The 20893-nt window shown below is 39.9% G+C and overlaps 1 protein-coding gene across 11 annotated transcripts in view; it reads left to right on the forward strand.

Moving 5' to 3' along the window:
* Positions 1 to 20893, forward strand: part of SNX24 (sorting nexin 24) — a 192001-nt gene that overhangs the window by 164998 nt on the left and 6110 nt on the right. For 6 of the 11 annotated variants that reach the window (XM_015451818.4, XM_065546682.2, XM_045394158.3 and 3 more), the window contains 4 exons: positions 3231 to 3325; positions 4764 to 4796; positions 5299 to 5363; positions 10658 to 10721. In XM_015451818.4, the coding sequence (XP_015307304.1) occupies positions 3231 to 3325; positions 4764 to 4796; positions 5299 to 5363; positions 10658 to 10721 (257 nt within the window). Of the gene's footprint in view, positions 1 to 211; positions 362 to 1218; positions 1372 to 1492; positions 1623 to 3230; positions 3326 to 4763; positions 4797 to 5298; positions 5364 to 10657; positions 12189 to 20893 lie in introns of those variants that run through there. The other 5 variants (XR_012414035.1, XR_012414036.1, XM_073994098.1 and 2 more) reach the window with 4 other exon arrangements.

The raw sequence follows: 20893 nt of genomic DNA on the forward strand, positions 1-20893 counted from the left end.
GAAAGCCCACGTACTTCCTACACCACACTGCCTCTCTAAAGAATGAAAGTGATTAATCATTGGATGGATATTAATCAAAAATAAAGATAAGCAATCTAAAACAATAGAGAGATAGGATTTGATATTCAAAAATTTAATTTTTTAAAACTTAGGAGCTTATTGTTGAGCAAAGTTGAGAGATTTAAACCGAACTGACATCTTTATTCTATAGGATGATCCAGGGTACAGCTTCAAGAAGGGGTAGTTCCTTCAGAGCAAAAGCCTTTCAAGAAACTGAAGAAGTTGTAAATGGAACAGTTGTGAGGTCCAGCCTTACTGTTCAGTTTCTCATGAATAAGGTCACGTGTGTATGAACAAAAAGATTTAATTCCTCTTTTTCATCTCTGTACCAACTGATGACAGTCATTTGTACATAATATGTTACATTAGGTAAATTCTTCTATATTTTACTGTATCTCTGAAGTATTAGTTCTTTTCTCCCAAGCTTTTAAAACAGAACTTAGGAAATATGCCTGCCCACATAACTGAATGCTTAACTAACCCTCAATGCTGCCTTCTCTAAAACTATAAATCCCAAAGTACATATTGGTCATTGTTTTATGGAAAATATTATTTGAGAATATTCAGCGAAAATTTAGCAAAGTAAATTACACACAGATTTCTGGAGTTTTCTGTATTGCTTTTGCCAGTATATCTTACGTAAAGCAATGTGATCATCTGTTTGGAGAACTCTGTTTGGGGAGGCTGAGCAGGATTAATTCCCGTCCCTATGTTGCAGTGTAAACAGCTTTTTGCCTGTCTTTTGTCATTAATGATCATGCTGTAGATGTGGCCAGTGCATTGTAAGCCAATCTGTCAAGGCAAATAAACAATTCACCTTGTTAAAATTCCCTAAATCTTGCATTAATAAAACCTAAGTAACCCCCTGAACACTCAAGAGATGTCTTCCTCCATACTGCAGTGATGGATGACATGTCTAAAGATCCTGGAAATTAAGTAGTTCAGGTCATTAAAAGTGTCCCACACTTGTTATTGATTTAATTTATTTTAAGAAGGTGGGGGTGGAGATAAGAATGTTATACTCTTCCGTCTTTTTTTAAATCTGAAAGCTACCACTTGTACAGATAATTAAAACTATTGCCTGGGGGAACAGGTATGCATGTGTTACAACATTAAGCTTTATTATTCAAATACGTATTGTATCATCCTCTTAAACAGATATCTAGAAAAAAAACAATCATTGAAACGTGTCGCAGCCAAAATACCTTGGAGTTTTATATGTGTGATGATTCCCAGAACTTTTTGAGTTATGGGCACTGAAATAATGACCTCTGGGCACCCAAAAGTATCCTCGAATAGGTAAAAACTGAGGTAAAAGTGAAATGATTTAAGGAAATTTAATTGAAATAGTAATGAAATTATGCCTCTGAACAGAGAGGGGTTTTTTTCTCTTTATTTTCTGAACTTTTTATTTTTCTATTTTTATAACCAGGAGAAAGTAAACACATACACACACATGGATGGAGAGAGGGACAGAGGGATGGACGGATGAATGCATTGGTAGATGGGAAAACGCTTAGAGAGTGATACGCTATTTCGATTCTATCTCACTATATTCTAAGGCAAGTTTAAGTTGTTGTTTAGTGTGTGTGTTTACTTGTTCATTGCTAGCTTTCTTCACCAGCCCATGCTCCACTGGACCTGTAAGATTTATCATCGTGTCCCAGTGTCTAACATAATAGATGCCCAGTAAATTCTTTTTAATGAATAAAGTATAACACCCCAATTTTTTCTTCTATCTTTTATTCCTTAAGCTTCCGTGGGAACAGTGAGCTGTGTAAAGAACAGTAGCAGCCCCCAATGGAGGTGGCTCTTTAGATGACCCCTCTCCAGGGACTGAACACCAGGAGGGCTATGCTCTAGTGTGGGACAGAGGGCAGCCTAGGAGGACTGGCAACCTGTGTAGTCACCCACCCCATTTGTATGACCTGAACTGGGTAACAGTATTACAAAACCTGATAAGAAATTGGGGCAACTCAGTATGTGAACCATGGCTAAAAACAAGATGTGATATAGAACTGTGTATCTACAAGGTACATAATTTCACTTCACTTTTGTTACTTGTTATATATCTTATGCACCACCCTACACAGTATTCCTGATCAGTTGTATGAATGATATTTCACCACCAATTCTCATAGTTCTTTAAACAACATGTACTTACTGGACAAAATTTACCCATGGTAAGTTATGAAAAATGATCCTTAAGAATAGTTGTATTGAAGTCAGAGATTAAGATACAACCTTTGATGCTTTTCTCCTGTGGTCTTTTGGAAAGGGGGGAGGGGGAGGTGGCAAACTTCTGTTCAGTTCACACACTCTGGTAGACTTTAAAAATACATAGATATGAAGATACATACTTCTTTGTCAGATTTCTCCTTGACGTTGCATAATCTGGATCTCTGAGTAGTGACATGGTTATGCCATTATGCCGGCTATGTAGCAGAGCTCACTAAATGGAAGAGCTCTATAGATTTTTTTCCAGCATGTATGCTGATTTACACTTAGCAGTAAAGTTGTTACTGACCCTTTGAGTGGAGCTGTCCAAATGGCAATAAATGTCAGTTGATTCTAATGCCAAAACAGGTGATAGTTGAGGGTTCTTGACTAAACCTTCCAGTTAAAAAATAACTTACCATATTTCCTAAATAGTAGTGGTTTCCTGTGGGGAGATACACACACACACACACACACACACACACACACACACACACACACACACACACACACACATATATGTATAGATAATGTATATCAGACCACTTTGTCATTCAGTAAGGACAATTTGATATACATATCTTAACAGTATTATTGATGTTCCCAGGTTTTGAAATATTCACTCTGGATTAGAATCTCCATGAAGGCAGGAACCATTTCTACTTGGCTCCCCACTGTCTTGTCCCCTAGTCAGCATCTAGTGTATAGTAGGTGCTCTATAAATGCCAGTTGAATGAAAGAACAGATAAACTGCAGTATTTGCCAGCACTCCCTAGCATGTGTGTCAGCCTGAATTCCTGGTGGGCAAAACAGAGACCACTCCTCATCTTGACTGTGAGGAATGTTGCTGGTAAGAACTTTGATGGACGGTTATGCCTTTTTGAAATAGTTCATTTGATTGATTGCCTAGCAAACTTCACTTCAGTTTCTAATTCTGTTTTCTGCTTTCACAGGCTGTCATTTTAGAAAATGAAGAACTTCCCAAACTGTTTCTTGATTTCCTAAATGTGCGACACTTGCCCTCTCTACCAAAGGCAGAAAGTTGTGGGTAAGAATCATGTTTGCATATTGGATGTATATTTTAAATTACTCTTCAATGACCGATTGATCTAACAAATAGCCCAGAGTGATGCCTGAGTAGCCTGCCGGCCACGCCCACTCTTTTGGCTTGCTACAGCACTCGCTCGCTGCCTGCTTTTGGTCAAAAGAATTCCTCTGAAGTCGTCATACCCATCTTGTGGCCAAATGGCCATGGTTCAGTAACCCATGTTTAGACTCAAGGAATCAATCTTTTCAATTATGCTGTTACATAGAATGATGTTACTTGATAGGAATTATGAATCTAGATAACATGTTATGGACTCATTAGTGGAAACTCAAGCAAAGTTCATATCCTGGTGGTACACATATTCATATAATTTTAAAGTTATGAATGACCTTAGAGATGATTTGATCCAACTCCTCTCATTTTGTAGTTGAGCAAACAGAGACACAGGAATTTAGTGTCTTTTCCAAGATCTCTTGCCTTGTAGCTTGCAGAACCGAGGCCTTCCAAGGCGAGCCCTCTTCCTCTACTGTCCAGCTGTCTCTCTCAGGAACTTCCAGTGGCAGAACTACAAATCCTAATCCCTATCTTTTGGTCTAAACCCATTGGTCCTAAACCCAGGGACCCAGAGGTTTGATATCATTAGCAATTGGGAAAAGCTCTCCCAAAGAATTAACTCTGAAACAAGCCACTTGCCCAGCAACAGGTACATGACGTGGGCTGAGCTAGCCTCAGAAGACCTTCAGAAACATCCATGGCATACTGTATCCATTTACAGGGAAGCAAATCATCACAAACTCTCAAAATCCATGCAGGAGAGAGGTGTACCCATATTCTCGCTGCTTCCAGACCTGCCTGAAGGAACCACACTTAAAACTACAAGAAGATCAAGCAGACCACACCCAAAATCATGTTAAACCCCAGCCATCCACTGGATGACGGGGCTGCAAACACCTGTCACAGCTCTTCATGAGCACTGTTTACTCAGGGCCACTTTCCACTTATTGCAGAGCAAAAATTATACACTACACTTGGCAAATAATGAAATAATGTGCTGTCAGTGTGTTCTGTTCCAACTTGTATGTGTTTACAGGGAGGTTGGGCTTCGTATATGTTTATGTATTTTTTAGAATAGACATTAGCAATGGTATTGAGTGAAATGTTTTCTCCATTATACAAGCTCAAAAGTAGTAATAAAATCTGAGGATTTTTAAGTAATCATCAGGAAAATTGAAATCAAAGAATATTCCAGTCTTCAGATTCCTTAGGATGGGGCATAGCCATGCTGTGGCTCAGTGGAAACTCACAACTCTTCTTAAAAATATCTCCCAATTCAGTCATCTAAAACTATTGGGTATTTTTTCCTTTGTTGGCATAAACATTGACTCAACGTATGCGGTTTTTTTGTTTGTTTGTTTGTTTCCTTTTTCAAAACTTTTAGATCTTTTGATGAAACAGAGTCTGAAGAGTCAAGGTAAGGACTAATCCTCATCAGCCGGGAATAGGATTATGGTTTTGCTAAATGTTTAATCACCTATGATATGTTTCAAGTTATGTTTTTCTTAAAAACCTTTGTTTGAAAATTGGTTTTAAGATTATAAATATTTGATAGGGAAATACAGGAGTAACCAGTTAGAATTAAGAGTGGAGGAATAAGAGCCCTACATTGTTTCATGCAAGTAATCAGAATGTTTTATCAACAATCGTATTACAAGATTTTTAGGAAAGCACGTTTCAGCAATGACTTATTGTATAGATTGTATATCTGCTTCAAATTCCACAAAGAAATGTTTAGAAGATGAGAGCAGTGCCCATTTGTTTGCTCTCACTCTGTGTGCTATTATTCACCCACACTGTTAGAACATAAACCTTGAGACGTCCCCACACAGCAGTTTGATCCCCTCAAAGCTAGTTTGTAGTGTTTTCTGTTTACCATCGTCCCCTGATGCTGACATGCCTGTTCTTGACCTTTCCAGCAAACTGTCCCACCAGCCTGTGCTGCTGTTCCTCAGGGATCCATACGTCTTGCCTGCAGCCAGCGGTAATCAAACCTGTCATCTGCTAACAGCTCTTTACTGATCTGACCCTGTACCACATAAACCACGTTTTTAATACAGGTCTAACAGAGTGACATTGGTCCAGGGCTTAATAATCTGCCAATAAACCAGTGCTCTTGGTGTAAGAGACATTTAGAATTTTAATTGAGGCCAGCCTTTCAGGAGGAAATGTAATTTTTCTTTCTCTCTTACCAGACTATTTTGAATTAGAGTAATAAGGCAGAAAGGTATTTATGGTCCTTAATTTTTCCGATCATGTCATTTTGGCCTCTGCTTGTTTTTGTCCAGATGCCAGGGTTCAAATTCAAGGATCTAGTCCTTTTTAAAAATGCCTCTTCCGAAAAATCTATGTATATATACATTGCAGGCATATCTCCATTTCTATTTAGATTACAGCATCTTTGATGGCCAACTGTATATTTTTGAAAGTTGCATATTTTAAATACAATTAATTGATTTAAGTATAATTGTAATCAATATTTTCGACTGAGTCTTTTCTCTGTGCAAAGAAATTTAAATTCATCAGAGTCCCTCTCAAAGTATTCTGTATGCATCTCTTTATGAGTTCATTTGCATACATTATCTCACTTAATTTCCTTAACAACCTTGTGAACTAAGCAGGGCTGATATTATCATTGGCTAAATGAGAAAATTGGGGTCCAGGGAAGATGGTTGATGGGTGGACCTCTTGTTGCCTATGTATTCCTTCTGTGCTCTTTGCACATAGTGAATCTTGTTTCTGGGAGTCACTAAATAGTAATAGATAAATGATCCAGTGAAACCCTTCCTCAGATCACCCACTTAGCTGTCAGTTTGAAGAAAAGTAGCCAGGACGCAGTCCTACTCCTCCCTAAGAAGGGTTGAGGGACCCTTCCTAGTAGCACCCTGATCAGAGTGAGCTGCCTTTGCTGTATAGGAATATGACCTCATATTCTTTTTCCTTGCAGTAAAGAATAACTTCCTCTCTATAACATTTGCTTCTTATGTTTAACAAATATACATGTTAGTTGATGTCGTGTTAAAATATCATATTTAACAAATATTAATAATGCAACCTAATATAGATTAAATGTTTTATAAATTATTCATATTATCTTTGAAAAATGGCTCCACAAGCACTTTTTCCATGTATTGTTTATGCTCAGATATGTCATGCATCTGACTGAAATTCCTGCGGAAGTGTAGACAGTAAAATGGTTACTGTAGACTAGAATAGCCAGGATACTTGATAGAAGAGGGAACATATTTTATGACCTTTAAATCCAACTCATCCAGCTTATTGAGCAGTGCCTACCATGTGCTCTATGCCTGGCTTGACAGTGAAGAACAGGAAGAACTTTCTTGGAAGGAACCTCAGGGGTAAATGTCTTGAGCTGGAAAGAGTAAAACATATGTATCATTGGTAGCATGGTAATATGGATGAAGACTTGCAAAATAAGGGAACTCCTGTTTGAGAATAAGTGAATCACAGGTTTGATGGATGGGATGGGAGGTATGGGAGGACCAGTCACCAGATCTGTTTTCTTGGAATTTTGACCAATCCAGTTTCATGAATCAGATCCTTGTTATCTTAGAAGTGTTATACTAATGATATATATTCTTGCAAATCTTCAGCTTTTAATTTAAAGAGAAACTTTACTTGTGTCACATTTTTGTTATGATGCCTCTTAGCAAGATATTAAGGTTATTATTCCAGAGGATATTGCATATGGAAATTTCTTCACAGATGTACTGACCCCGACCCCCTACAAAGTCAGAGGAGTGTCTGTCTTCAAAGATTATCCTCTTATAAAATACTAATAATCAAATATCTCTTAGCTTTTAACATCAGAAATCAGGAGAGTACTCTCTTAACAGATTGAAAAGCATTTGCTTTTTGGTCTTTGATTTGATTTTCCAGGAAACTCAAAACAACTCTTGCCAAAGTCCCCAGTGATTTCAGTGTGGCTAAAACCCATGGATATTTTTCAGTCCTCATCTTCCTTGGCCTGTCATGTACTTTAGACATGTTGATCGGTTTCTACTCCTTCAAACAATGTCTCCCCTTGGCTCTCCCACTTCCTTCCACTCTATAGCAGCTGACCAGAATGCTGTCATAGACCTTCTCCTCTTCTCACTACACTTTCTTTCAGATATCTCCTTGTGTGTGGCCTGCCTACCGTGTGTGTGCACCTGAGTCACAATGTTGTATTTCCATCTCAACTCTCTCCTGGGAGCTCCAGACTCTTACCTGTGGTTTGTTTGTAAGGCCCTCTGTGAGCTGCCCCAGGCTCATGTTCCTACTGGACCTCCTCATACACTCTGCCCTAGCCACCCTGGAATTCTTTCTGGGCCTCAGGTGTGCTGTTTCCTCCACCTTGAGCCTTCTTTTCTCCATCCCATAGCCAGCTGCCTCTCATCTTCCAGGGCTCACATTGAATGCCACAGCTTCAGAGAGCCTGTGCTGATTCTCCCTCTCCACAAGCCCCTCTACCCATTCACAATACATGTTCATTAAATAAGCAAAACCCAACAAAAATAACAACAAAACCTGCCCTACATCACCTTCCTTTTCATCACCTCTCAATGGGAATCAAAGGCAAGAACAGTTTACTGAGTAATGCTGGCAATAATGGACATTGTGGTAAATCATGCATATGATGAAGCCAAAATCCGCAGTTTAAAGTAGAGTGGAACAGATGAGAAAACAAACCAAAACCCTGATTATGTTATTTCTGATCACTAGTTGGTGGACCTTGCTTTAAAACACCTCCATCCCATTCACTTTTTGTCAGAGAACCCTATTTGCTTCCTTTATAGTAATGGTCACTATCTTATCTTTGTTCTTTGTCTTTGTCCTCTAAATCCCCAGCATCTAGCATATGTTCAGCTCTTGGTGGACATACATACAGAGCCTTAGCACTTGCTGTCCCCCCTGCCGGGAATGCCCTTCTCCCAGACACCCTCCCAGAGGGCTGCTTTGTCGCTTCCTGTAAGTCGTCACCCAAATGGCACCATCACTCAGGTTCTTCCCTCACTTCCCTGTCTCTGGGCCCTCTCCAGCCCATGCCCTGCTGTATTTTTCTCCTTGCCCTGTTCTTGTCACTGCTTGACATATTACCATCGTGGTAGAGTTACCCACAGTATGTAATGTTATTTTCCTTTATGTCTTTTTTGCTTAACTTATTTAGTTGAATCCTTTTAAGCTAAATATACTTACGATGTAATTTCACTGACCTTCAAATCAACTTCTATATTGTGAGTGGCAAAGAATAAAGGCATGTCTTCCACCTTCATGTAATATGCCATTTTTGGGTATCTTTTAGAAAATTAACCAACAGCTCTATTTGTGGCAATTGATTTTAATACCCTTCTATGTGGGAGAAATACAATTAGAATTAAAATTAGCTTAGCTAAATTATTGGTTTTTATTGGGCTCTAAATATACATGTGTAAGGCCTATCACAAGCTTTCAAAGATATATTTCATGAAAAACCATTAGTTCATGTTGGGGAAAGGCATGCCCTGAAAAATCAAGTGTCATCAACCAAAAATAACTGGATATTCATGTGTTGGAGATTTTCTAAGACATTATTTTGTGTGCTCATTCACTTGTCTCCCCAATTTTTAAAACAGCCTATAAGGTAGATACTATTATGAAATCCATTTCACAGTTGAGGAAAGAGAGGCACAGAGATGTTCAATAACTCACCTAAGGTCACACAGCTATTACATGGCCAATCCAGAACACAGAGGCCTCTCAATAAATACTTGTTGAGGTAAACTGGTCACCACATTCTATCACTTCTTGACTTCCCCTTTGGCAAGTCTCACGGATGCCTCAAACACAAGTTCCAGACCAAGGTGATGATCTTCTGTTTTACTCCTATTCTGGGTCTTCTCCCACCACCCTGTGATTATGCAAGCCAGAAACCCAAGAGGCATGCTTGATTTCACCCCTTCCCTCACTAACCACATCTAACCCGTCACTTGGTCCCGCCCTTCATTTCTCTAGAATTCCTCCATGGTTCTCCATCCTCAACCTCGTTTGGGCTGCCACATTGCCCTCGCGAACTACTGCAGTAGTCTCCGAACTGATCTCCTTGTGTCTGCTTTGAACTTGCTCCAGTCCATTCTCTAGTTGGCAGCCAGAATCATGTTTTTCAAAACACAATTCTACTCTGTCCCACTCTGCTTAAACTCCCTCAATAGCTTCCCATTGAGTTTTAGATAAAGCCAGAATTCCTATCTGTTCTTCCCAGGTATGATTGGGCACCCCGGGCCCTCCAGCCTCCTCATTCCCGCTTCTTTCGCTACGTTGGCCTTCATTTAGGTCTCTGAACCCTCCAGGCTCCCTCTGGCCACAGACTTTCCACCTGGCTAGCTCCCTCTGCCTACCCCTAGCCTCTGAGAGCCTTTCTGCCTCCTCTGATGAGGCAGTAATCCCCTAGTAAATGATTTTATTTACACAGTTGACAATAGAGGTTTGATGTACATTTTTTTTTTCTTAAAATATTGGACCACTTTTATTTTCTTAGGTAATAACTATATTTCTTTAAAGTGTTCAGCTTTAGGATAGTTCCTGGATGTCATTATGTACAGAATAAAGTTTAAAAATTAAACTTCTGAACCATGAGATAGATTGGTTCCCATTCAAGTAATCCATTCACATTTTACCTACTCTAATGACTGGAATGTAGTAGAACATACTCTGCACCCCTGGCCTCCCTTCCTATCTCCTATAATAATGTAGCTATGTTTTCAAGTTTGGCAGGATGGCTTCTGTTGGAAATTTGCCCTTTTAAGTTAGGAAGACAGACCCCCATCTTACTGCTCTCTTTCGAAGCTAGTCTAATAGAACAAGTAGACTCAAGACAACTTGGACTAAATGTACTGTAAACCACAATGGAAAAACTGCAGTGAGGTATTCCCAGTAGAAATCTTGGAATTCCTTCAAGTATATTGAGATTTTGTTAGAAATTGAATTGCCAGTGTAATCCATCTTCCTCGTGAGAAAACATTCAGATAAAGAGCTGAGGCCCAGCAGCATTAACCATTAGAACATCCCTTAAATCAATAAGCTACAAATCTGGCCGCACATTCCTGCCGCGCCTGGTGGTGCGCTCAAGTGGCTTTAGGCTGAAGCAGCATGACTGATAGCACATCCTCAACCAGGCAAACGCCTGGCGATGCAGATTCCTGTGTTTACCGTAAGCCTTGCCTTGTTCCATTCTACAAAATGCAATTATTGTTTCACATAAGACAAGCAGTTTTTCTTTCTTTCTTTTTTTTTTTCCAGATTTTCCAAATGTGGTTATTGAAGGAGTCCTCCATGGGATATTTTACCCTCATCTACACCCCAGGTAGAAATCCTACATGGCTAAAAGAAGCAGAAGCAAGTTTCGAAGTCACAGTCAAGGAAATCAATACTTACCAAATTAATCTAAACGCTATGATATATAACAGCTCTAGCTAGTGGTAAAGTGTACAGTCCCAGCTTAATTCAGGGCAGGGACATTTCCATTAGAACGGTGCTCTTAAAAATAGAAACTGAACCAGGGCGGTGGTCAGTCTAAGGCCAAGTGTTTAAGAAGTAGAGTGTAACTGCCAGCATAGAAACCCACGAAAAGGAGGCCACAGGATATTCCTGGGAGCACTGAGTGTAGCAAAACAAAGCTACTCTCTGCTTCAGTCGCACCATTTGCTAATTGGAAATCATATCCTGAATCATACTGAGACTGATCAACTTTGGTAGCTTTTTTGTTCAGATCTTATGACACACTACTCTTCTCACCATGAGATTTTCTCAGCCAGTGATAGTACATTCTGAAATGCTGGCACCAGGAGACGGTCACAGACACACACTGCTAAATGTGAAGATGGAACTAAACTGGAAGTTAAATTATACTGACAATATTATGGCATTTTTAAAGATCATGGCATTTTAATTTACATTAGAGTGGAGTTGCATCATACTCAGGGGTTAGCTTCCAAGGTCAGTACATAGGTAAAATGGGCTATTAGGATGATCCTTGAAAGCCCTTTAGAAGGGTGCCATGTTGGAAACCTGTACATCCACTACAAGTAGCTTTTCCCCCCCATGTTGGAAAAAAAGACTGTTTCTTTGTTTGAAAATCAAGTGAAGTTGTTGGTGTTTGTTTAGGGGTCATTTTGTTAAAAAAAAAAAAAAAAGCACATACCTTTTAACACTAGAATCATAGCCTTGCAAGATGCTTGCCCCGCTAGTGGCAGATGTGAACTGACAAGGAGCGAAGCACCCACCCAGCGGATAGACAGCACCCACCTGGGTTTCCTTGAGGGTGTGCATTCATCATAGGTGGGATCACCACAGGATTTCATGTTATTTTCCTTATGGCTTCCTTTTCACTGACCTCATGTGTTGAGTTAATGTAAGTTAAAGGTGTTTATGATATAATTCCTCTGTACATCATACTTTGAGTAGTAAAGGATAAAAGCATATGTACTACCTATATGTATGTGCTGTATGTGGGCATTTCATTGAGATCTAATTAATAGCTAGCCTATTTATGGTTATTCATTTTAATAAGTTCTGTGGGGGGCAAGTATTTAAAATCAAAACTAATAACTACATCATGGTTTTTTATTAGGATCTAAATATTCAGGTTTTAAGCCTGCTGCAAACTTTTAAAGTTATTATAGATTCTGTTACTACATGTTGAAAACAAGCAAGAACAAAATAATCAAGTGTTGTCAACCAAAAATAACTTAATAGTCGGGTATTGGAGATTTTTTTTAATGTTTTTATGTTATTAGCTATTTGGAGTTAAATAAAAACAAAGAACAAGGGAGTTTGTCTTCTGCTCCTAAGAGTTCATTGGAAACGTGGTTTGTATCTGTCTACACACACACACACATATGCACACACAAAACCTCTCACACATTCACATAGATGTTTATTTCTAATATGATAAGAGGAGGAGGAGAAATTAGAACCCTTGTAACTATACATTGCTTGTGGAAGTGTGAAATGGTTGCAGCCTCTGTGGGAAATGGTATAACTTCTTCAAAAAATTAGGCATTGAATTGCTATGTGATTCAGCACTTCCACTTCTGGATATATACCTAAAAGAAGAAAGCAGGGACTCAAACAGCTATTTGTATAATGGTTTGGCTGTATCCCCAACCAAATCTCATCTTGAATTGATCGTAGTTCCCATAATGACCGCAGGTCGTCGGAGGGACCTGCTGGGAGGTAATTGACTCATGGGGGCAGTTACCCCCATGCTGCTGTTCTTATGATAGTGAGTGAGTTCTCATGAGATCCGATGGTTTTATAAGGGTCTTTTCCCCCTTTTGCTTGGCACCTCTCCTTCCTGCCATCATGTGAAGAAGGATGTGTTTGCTTCCCCTTCTGCCATGATTGTAAGTTTCCTGAGGCCTCCCCAGCCATGTGGAACTGTGAGTCAATTAAACTTCTTTCCTTTATAAATTACTCAGTCTTGGGCAGTCCTTTATAGAAATGTGAGAACGGACTAATACATTTATCCATGTTCATAGCATATATTCATAGTAGCCAAAAGGTGGAAACAACCCAAGTGTCCAGTGATGGAAGAATGTATGAAAAGGAAATTCTGACACATGCTGCAACATAGATGAACCTTGAAGACATTCAGAGACATAAGCCAGTCACAAAAAAGCAAATACTGTATGATTCCATTTCTATGAAGTATCTAGAATAGTCAAATTTATAGAGACAGAAAGTGGAACTTTGGTTGACAGAGGCTGGGGGAAAAGAGGAAATGGGGAATTAGTGTTTAATAGGTTTCAGCTGGGGAAGATGAAAACATTCTGGAGCTGGACGGTGGTGATTGTTGCTTAACAAGGTAATGTACTTAATGCCATAGTATTATACACTAAAAATGGTTAAAATAAATTTTATGTCATGTATATCTTACCACAGTAAAAACAATAAAGGCTTTTGAATGAGTGCAGGCTCAGAGAGTAAGGGTGTAGTGATCAAGTAACACTGTCTGTCATGGGGTGCAGGAGAGCTTTTGGCACACATACCAGTTAGTGGTCTCACAACCCTGGCAACCTCTACAATCCTAAAACAGTAGTTCTAAACCAGAGATTTGCATCAGAATCAGTTGGGATTCTGAATCAATAAATCTGGCCAGAGACCTGTCCTTGGGTAGTTAAAAACACCACCGAGTTGACTCTGGTACACACCTGTATTAGTGACCACCAATTGAGGGAGATGGTTTATGACCTACCCTTTAGCCATCTCCTTGAATTATTTATTGACTTTTGTAAGTCCTTCAGAATCCAGTACCAAGAGAACATCTGTTCAACACTTGGGGGTGTTATATGAGGCCACAGAAAGAGACTCTGCAGAAGCAGGAAGGACAAATTTGGGTAGTGGTCTCAATAGATGCCCTATACATAATTGGGAAGTTGTATATTCATTCATTCACTCGTTTGTTCAATGAAATGCATTTGGGTTCCCCCACTGGATTAAGGCACTGTGTTAATTACCTAAAGAATACAGATGTAATCCTTGCTTTCTGGAATTGTTGGTCATTTACTAGGAAGGGTTTTTTCATCTTAATGAATTGGACATAAAGTTCAGTGATTAAGGCTATTTTCCTCCAGTCTCTCTGCTCCTTGCAAGTAATCATTTTCATTTTGGCTTTGTTTTGGTTTTTATTCTTGATGATAATTACAGATTTTGAATTCAGCAGATTTTGAAACCAGGGAAGTAGCAGGCACTAACTCAAAACCAAAATGTCTGCAACGTTTGTTTTCTGTCTGTGCAGATACATAGTGACAGACTGGATTCTGATGAGGGCGAAGGGGCATCTATTTTTGTGTGATGGGAAGGAGGGCATATTATATATGTTAAGTCATTGGAATACACCTAATTTACTAGAAAAAAAATTTGTGTCCTAAGAGTGTGATTGTAAATCTGGTCTATAGAATGTGAACCATTTTCTGTCTTCATTACACTTAACAGTAGTTACAGCGACATCATTGGTGTCCCTAGCTACAATATTCTACGTCATTTAGATACTCCTATGTACTGAGTTTCTACTGGATGTCATATGTTGTTGGACTAGGGTTTTGCATATTTTATCACGTTAAGTTCTTTACGGAGTAGTTTTTAGTGCCCCATTTTATTGAAGAAGAAATTGAAGATCAGAGCCATTAATAAAAATAGTAGCTAACATGAATGAAGACTAGTTTAGGGGCCAAGAGGCACTGGGCTAAATCGTGTTCATGGACTATCTCATTGAAGCTTCACAACATCTTTAAAGATGTGTGTATTCTTATTCCACATTATAGTGAGAAAAAGGAAGCTTAGAGAAGTGAAATAACTTGACCAAGGATACCAGTTAATAAGGGATCTGGATTTGAATCTTTCATCTACAGAGCTTGGGCGAATCCACTCCCTAATCAGCCTCACAATAGAATTGTATTTATGTGTTTTTTTGGAGACGGGGTCTCCCGCTGTCACCCAGGCCGGAGTACAGTGTCATGATCTCGGCTCACTACAGTCTCCACCTCAGCATACAAAGTAGCTGGGACTACAGGCACATGCCACTACGCCCAGCTAAGAGAGAGAGAGAGACAGATCTTATGATATATATAATATACATATATATCTTAGTATTTTCTGTAGAGACAGGGTTTCACCATGTTGCCCAGGCTAGTCTTGAACTCCTGGGCTCAAGCAATCCTCCCAGCTCAGCCTCCCAAAGTGCTGGGATTATAGTTGTGTGGCCTATGTGCAATTCCGAACCAGACATGAATGCTTAAGTCAGAAAGAACTAGTATTGCAATAGCTGCTAATATTTCCACAATGTTATAAATTGCAAAGTGCTTTCCAATCTCACTTGATTAAACAAAGCTCCGTGCTAACAGCAGCCTCCTCCCAGGGCTCTCTGATTTCATTTTTACTGCAGTCCATTCTTGACACAATAACCAAGGTGATCTTTTTAAAATGTTGATCAGATCACATCACTTTCTTGCTCAAAGTTCTCCAGTAGATTCCATTCCCACTAAGAAAAACATTTAAATTTCTGCTGCCCTCTCTAAATTCTTCCTACATTCTTCCTACAGGTGCTCACTGGCAACAGTGGCCTTTCAGTTCCTAGAACATGCCAACCTTGGTCTCTCCACAAGACCTTTGGACCTACCAGTCTCTGCCTGAAACCCTTTTCATCCCTCTTCAAAAGCTGGCTCATTCTTACCCATTAGGTACCAGCTTAAATGTCACCTTTTCAAAGAGTTCCTCTTCAGTCACCCATCTAAAGTAGCACCCTAGGCCCCACTCCAAACCATTATTCTATTGTTACTTCCTTCAGAGCTGCTATGACCATCTGAAGTTATCCTGTTTATTTGTGTACTTGTTACTGCCTTTCTCCTTCAAAGAATGTGAACTCCATCAGAGCAGGGGTAGCATCTGACTTGTGGACGGTTTCTCCAGTGCGAGACCCAGAGCCAGTGTTAAGAACAACTGTTGAATGGGTGAGGGGATGGCAGCCTATGTTCTGGCCCCCAGTTCAGTGCTGGCTGCAAATTCTGTAGCAGGGGTTTCAGAACTGTGCTTTGAGTAAATGACCTTGAAATCAGGACCAGCTAACATCTTCCCAGATTCCAATTGTGATTTGTTACGTCCTCCTTGTTCTGAAAACAGTGACTGTCTATAGTTTGCTCACCAGTCTGACACAGAGTGGTTAATGGATTATGTAACTACATATTTGGATGATCTCTTAAATGTGTATTCTTTTTACAAATACCTAAGCTAATTCAGTGATTACAAACCATAGCTTTGTGACACCCCAGGGCAGTGGTTTTCAAAGTGTGGACTCTGGGGCCGGGCGCGGTGGCTCAAGCCTGTAATCCCAGCACTTTGGGAGGCCGAGACGGGCGGATCACGAGGTCAGGAGATTGAGACCATCCTGGCTAACACGGTGAAACCCCGTCTCTACTAAAAATACAAAAAACTAGCCGGGCGAGGTGGCTGGCGCCTGTAGTCCCAGCTACTCGGGAGGCTGAGGCAGGAGAATGGCGTAAACCCGGGAGGCGGAGCTTGCAGTGAGCTGCCATCCGGCCACTGCACTCCAGGCTGGACGACAGAGCAAGACTCCGTCTCAAAAAAAAAAAAAAAATAAGTGTGGACTCTGAACCAGTAGCATCAGCATCACCCAAGAACTTTGTACAACTTTTCATGCCGTATCCCAGACTTGCTGAATCAGGCAGTCTGGAAATCTGACTAACCCTCCGGGTGATTCTGATGCACCATAAAGTTTGAGAACCACAGTCCTGAGGCACTTCAAATTATTTTCATGTTGTGCATTTTAAAATGTTCGATTTCTTTTTAATTAGAAAAAAAAAAAACAAAAAAACACCTCAATACTTCTAGAAGGAGCAGGCACAAAATCAAACAATGCCAGCATGGCTACTGCAAGAGGCTGGTGACTTTGTAGTGGGGGTTTCAGACATGAGCCACCCTTTAAAGCAACAGTCCAGTGCTCAGCAACTCAAGCAAATATCAAGATGATTGGACAAAATAAGTACGGTATTTTAAATGTAATAAAAAATAAAAGATACCATTCACTTAGAAATTGTCATCTTTTACACGAACTTTCATACCTAGTATAGTAACTTTTCTTCATCACAGCAGGCAACATAGTGTTTTTCTAAAACCTTGGTATCTTTCCAAATTCGACCTTGGTAAACTAGAATCCTTGCCCTTATGAAACTTACAGAATAATGTGATATTGGCTGGATAAATACTTGAACAATTGTAATTATAAAGTATGTGTTAAGTGTCATTAAGGAAATAAAGAGGTTTACTTGTACATAGGTAAGATACCTAGATTTGGGCAGGCCAGGGCCCTTCTCTGAGATAGTGACACTGAAGTTGAGACCTAAAGAATATAGGAGTAATTAGCCAGGAAAAGCAAAGGGGAAAGGGAAGGGTGTTGCAGGGACATCAGCAAGTTACAAAGCCCCAAATCAGAATACAGCTTCAGTCAAGGTCCTGAAGGAAAGTCTGAGCCTGGAGGATAACGAGGGGCTGGAGCCAGCAGAGAGCACCTCGCACAAGGCTTGGAGCCAATTCAGGAGTTCTGAAGTCTTTGTAAGAGAGGCTATGCTTCAAGCAGACATGGTTAAATCAAGTCTGGAGTTTCTCTGCTCCAGGCTGACCAGTTCTTCCTCCTTTACCCTGGACATTTTGTCAGAGTGCAGCTCCTGGTGTTCAGAAAAGGCACCAGAAGCAGGCTTGTCCTTTAAGACCAGAGAATAAAAAGGGTCATTTTCATATAGAGATATCTGGATCCTGGAAATAGATGCAGGATATCTATAACAGGACATAATGTTACCACCTCGGACAGACGGCGACTGTAGTTTTAACAGCGCTTTGAAGGCCCACCGTGCTCCAGGAAGGAAGTCCTTCACATGCTCTGAAAAGTTAATGGGGGTGGAAGGGTACCTGACTGCTAATAAAACTTTAAAAGTGGGTGATAGAAGGCGTTTTGGTAAGTTGGGTCCTCCAAATCCTCCAAATCTGTGAATCCTCTGCATCCTAATCTAACTAGGGTGGGAATTTTTTTTTTTTTTTTTTTTTTTTTGAGACTGAGTCTTACTCTGTTGCCCAGGCTGGAGTGCAGTGGCATAATCTCGGCTCACTGCAACCTCCACCTCCTGGGTTCAAGTGATTCTCCTGCCTCAGCCTCTCGAGTAGCTGGGACTACAGGTGCCCACCACCATGCCCAGCTAATTTTTGTATTTTCAGTAGAGATGGGGTTTCACCATATTGGCCAGGATGGTCTCAAATTCCTGACCTTGTGATCCACCTGACTCGGCCTCCCAAAGTGCTGGGACTACAGGCATGAGCCACAGCACCCGGCCTAGGGTGGGATTTTAAAATTAATTTTGTATTAACTCTTACTATTTGTCAGATGGTCTTTTTTTCTGACTTGATTCCTGGTACTAGTCACTCCAATTCTGCATCAATGCCAGTTGTTTTTCCACCACTCTAGAATGTCAGTAACACTAGCAAACCTTGGAGGAACTTATGTTATATCACACCTAAAACTTACTCTTGGCCAAAATCTTAAATCCACAAGATGAATTACAGACTTAAGTAAAAGCCGTTATGTACTTAATGGCACCACAATTTTCCATTACAAATACTGTTTTTAATTCTTCCTTAATTTGAAAAAAAAAAAAAAAAGTGGTTGAGGGGGCTTTGAATTTCTAAGCTTTCTAGATCAAAGATTTCTTCAGCTCTCTGGATTATAGGAATGTTGAAAAACAAAAACAAATCATTTTCCTGCTGTAAAATCCTTGCCATGTTTTTGTCTTTATGTAATTCAAAACGGCTGAACTGAGAAATGAGGTTGGTGAGTCCTGTTCAAAACCTAAAAATTCATCAGAAATAAAGTAATTGATAATTCCGAAAGTGTCATTCCAACTAATTGACCCAAAAGTAAATTGTACTGAACCCTTATTTGATGATCCAGAAAATTGCTAAAGAGCACTTATAAGAGAACAAAATAAATTATGGCTAAGAATACCAAAATATTTTAAAGTGTTGATTAAAGTGATTCAAGACTAAATTATAATAATTTGGGCTAGGTGGTGGTGTCCAGTGTAAATTTTCCTCTGATTCCACATCCGCCCACAACTATAAATATTTCTTTTTAGTAACGTGATCTGCAAAACAGTGAACTATTTATTTCAAAAGCTTTTGCAGAAAACATTAGACTATAAAAAGTAACAGTTCCTATTTTCATAGTCATCAGTTTGCTCATGGTTTCTGTATGAGGCCTGACCCTTGGTGTACAAGAAATAAACTGTTTTTAGCAGGGGTATGTCCTTAGCTCTTGGTCATCTGGCATGATAGATAACATGATAATTTACCACTGGTGCACTAGTGGGCTCAGAATTTCAGCACTTCCCAAATGAAGCACTTTTTGCCTTGTCACTAGAGAGAAGTCATGTATGCTCACAGTAGTGGAAAACCTAGATGGCATGTGTGGTGTAAAGCGCATGTCCTTCTGCATGGGGGAGAGTGCTGGCTATGTGCTCTTGGACACTGAGATGTAAAGCACTTCTGCATGTACAAGAGGTCATTTGTTTCCGATTTTTCCTCCATGTTATCTTCATTTAAAATTAAAAAGAATTGTTTTCTTTTTCTAATTATTAAAAAGAAATGCACGCTAGAGAAAAATTAAAAACCAAAAAAAGTAAAAATATAGTTTAAAAATCCCACCATTTGCATTTACTTATGTGAATTTGCATTTTGTTGCATTTGCTTTATGAGAATGTGTTTACATAATTGAGATCATGCTGCATACAGAATTTCTGCTTTTTCTTTAAAACAATCATTTTCTCATGTTACTCAGTTCTCTAACATCAGTCTTAATGAATGCATACTATTCTATTATGGGATGTGTGCTTTACAACCATTTTGGGACATTGAAGTTGCTCCCAGTATTTTGCTATCATAAATATTCTGCAATTCACATCTTTACACATAAAAAATTTTCAGTATTGCTATATTTGGTAAAGACTTTAGGTTGCAAGTCAAAGGAAATCAGTTTGCCTTGGCTTAAGAAAAAGGAAAATGTATTAGTTTACAGAGCGAAAAGCTAAGTGTGGATTAGCTTTGGGCACAGCTGGACACAGCAGCTAAATGATGTTTTCGGAACCTTTCTGTCTTCTGGGCCACTTCTTTCTGTGCTGACTTCGCTCTTAGGCCTGTTCCTTTATATTCTCTTTCAGAAAGACGGCAGCTCTTTCCCAATCATTCCGGAAATCCAATGATGGCTCATTCACATGACTGAGGTCCAGCACCTAGGTCTGAGCCAGTCACTGGAGCCAGGGCAAGGGAATGTTCTGGATGGCCAACAGGACAGCCCTGCTCCCTGTCCCACCTCCCTTGCTCTGTTCATCTGGCCCCTTTGCTGTTTCCTGAACCCACCCAGCCTGCCCATCACTGATGACCACTGTTCTTGTCCCCTCTGCCTTCACACAGTTCCCCCACTGTCCCCACGGCTTGGTGCTCCCTCACTTCCTTCAGCCCCCACTGACCACCCCTTCACTGTCTATTCGCTTTCCCTGACTTCACTGACTTATTGCTCCCTGATGTTGTGTTATATATTCATGTAGTATAATTTGTCACTTTCACAGGAACCACAAGGGGTGACACTATTTGTTTGCAGCTCTATCCCAGCCTATATTATTGATAATATTTATCAAGTGAGTTAATTAATGAGTCTGCCAGGCCAGGTGTGTACCCATCTGTAGGCTCAGCCCACCCTAAGGACTAGAGCTAGGTGAGGGAAGGATGTGATTTCTTAAAAGAAAAATAAGAAATTGGGCAGCCATCACCAGAGCAAGCAGACTAAATGCTGGGCTGACTGAAACACTCATGTCCCTTACAATTTTGGATCACTTTCTAAAGCCAATCCCAGGAGTGAGAAATTCCAAGGTTATGAATGTTTGGGTTTCCTGATAAGGACTGCTTCCACTTTTAGCC

The sequence above is a fragment of the Macaca fascicularis genome, chromosome 6, assembly GCF_037993035.2.
Source record: "Macaca fascicularis isolate 582-1 chromosome 6, T2T-MFA8v1.1".
NCBI classification, from domain to species: Eukaryota; Metazoa; Chordata; class Mammalia; order Primates; family Cercopithecidae; genus Macaca; species Macaca fascicularis.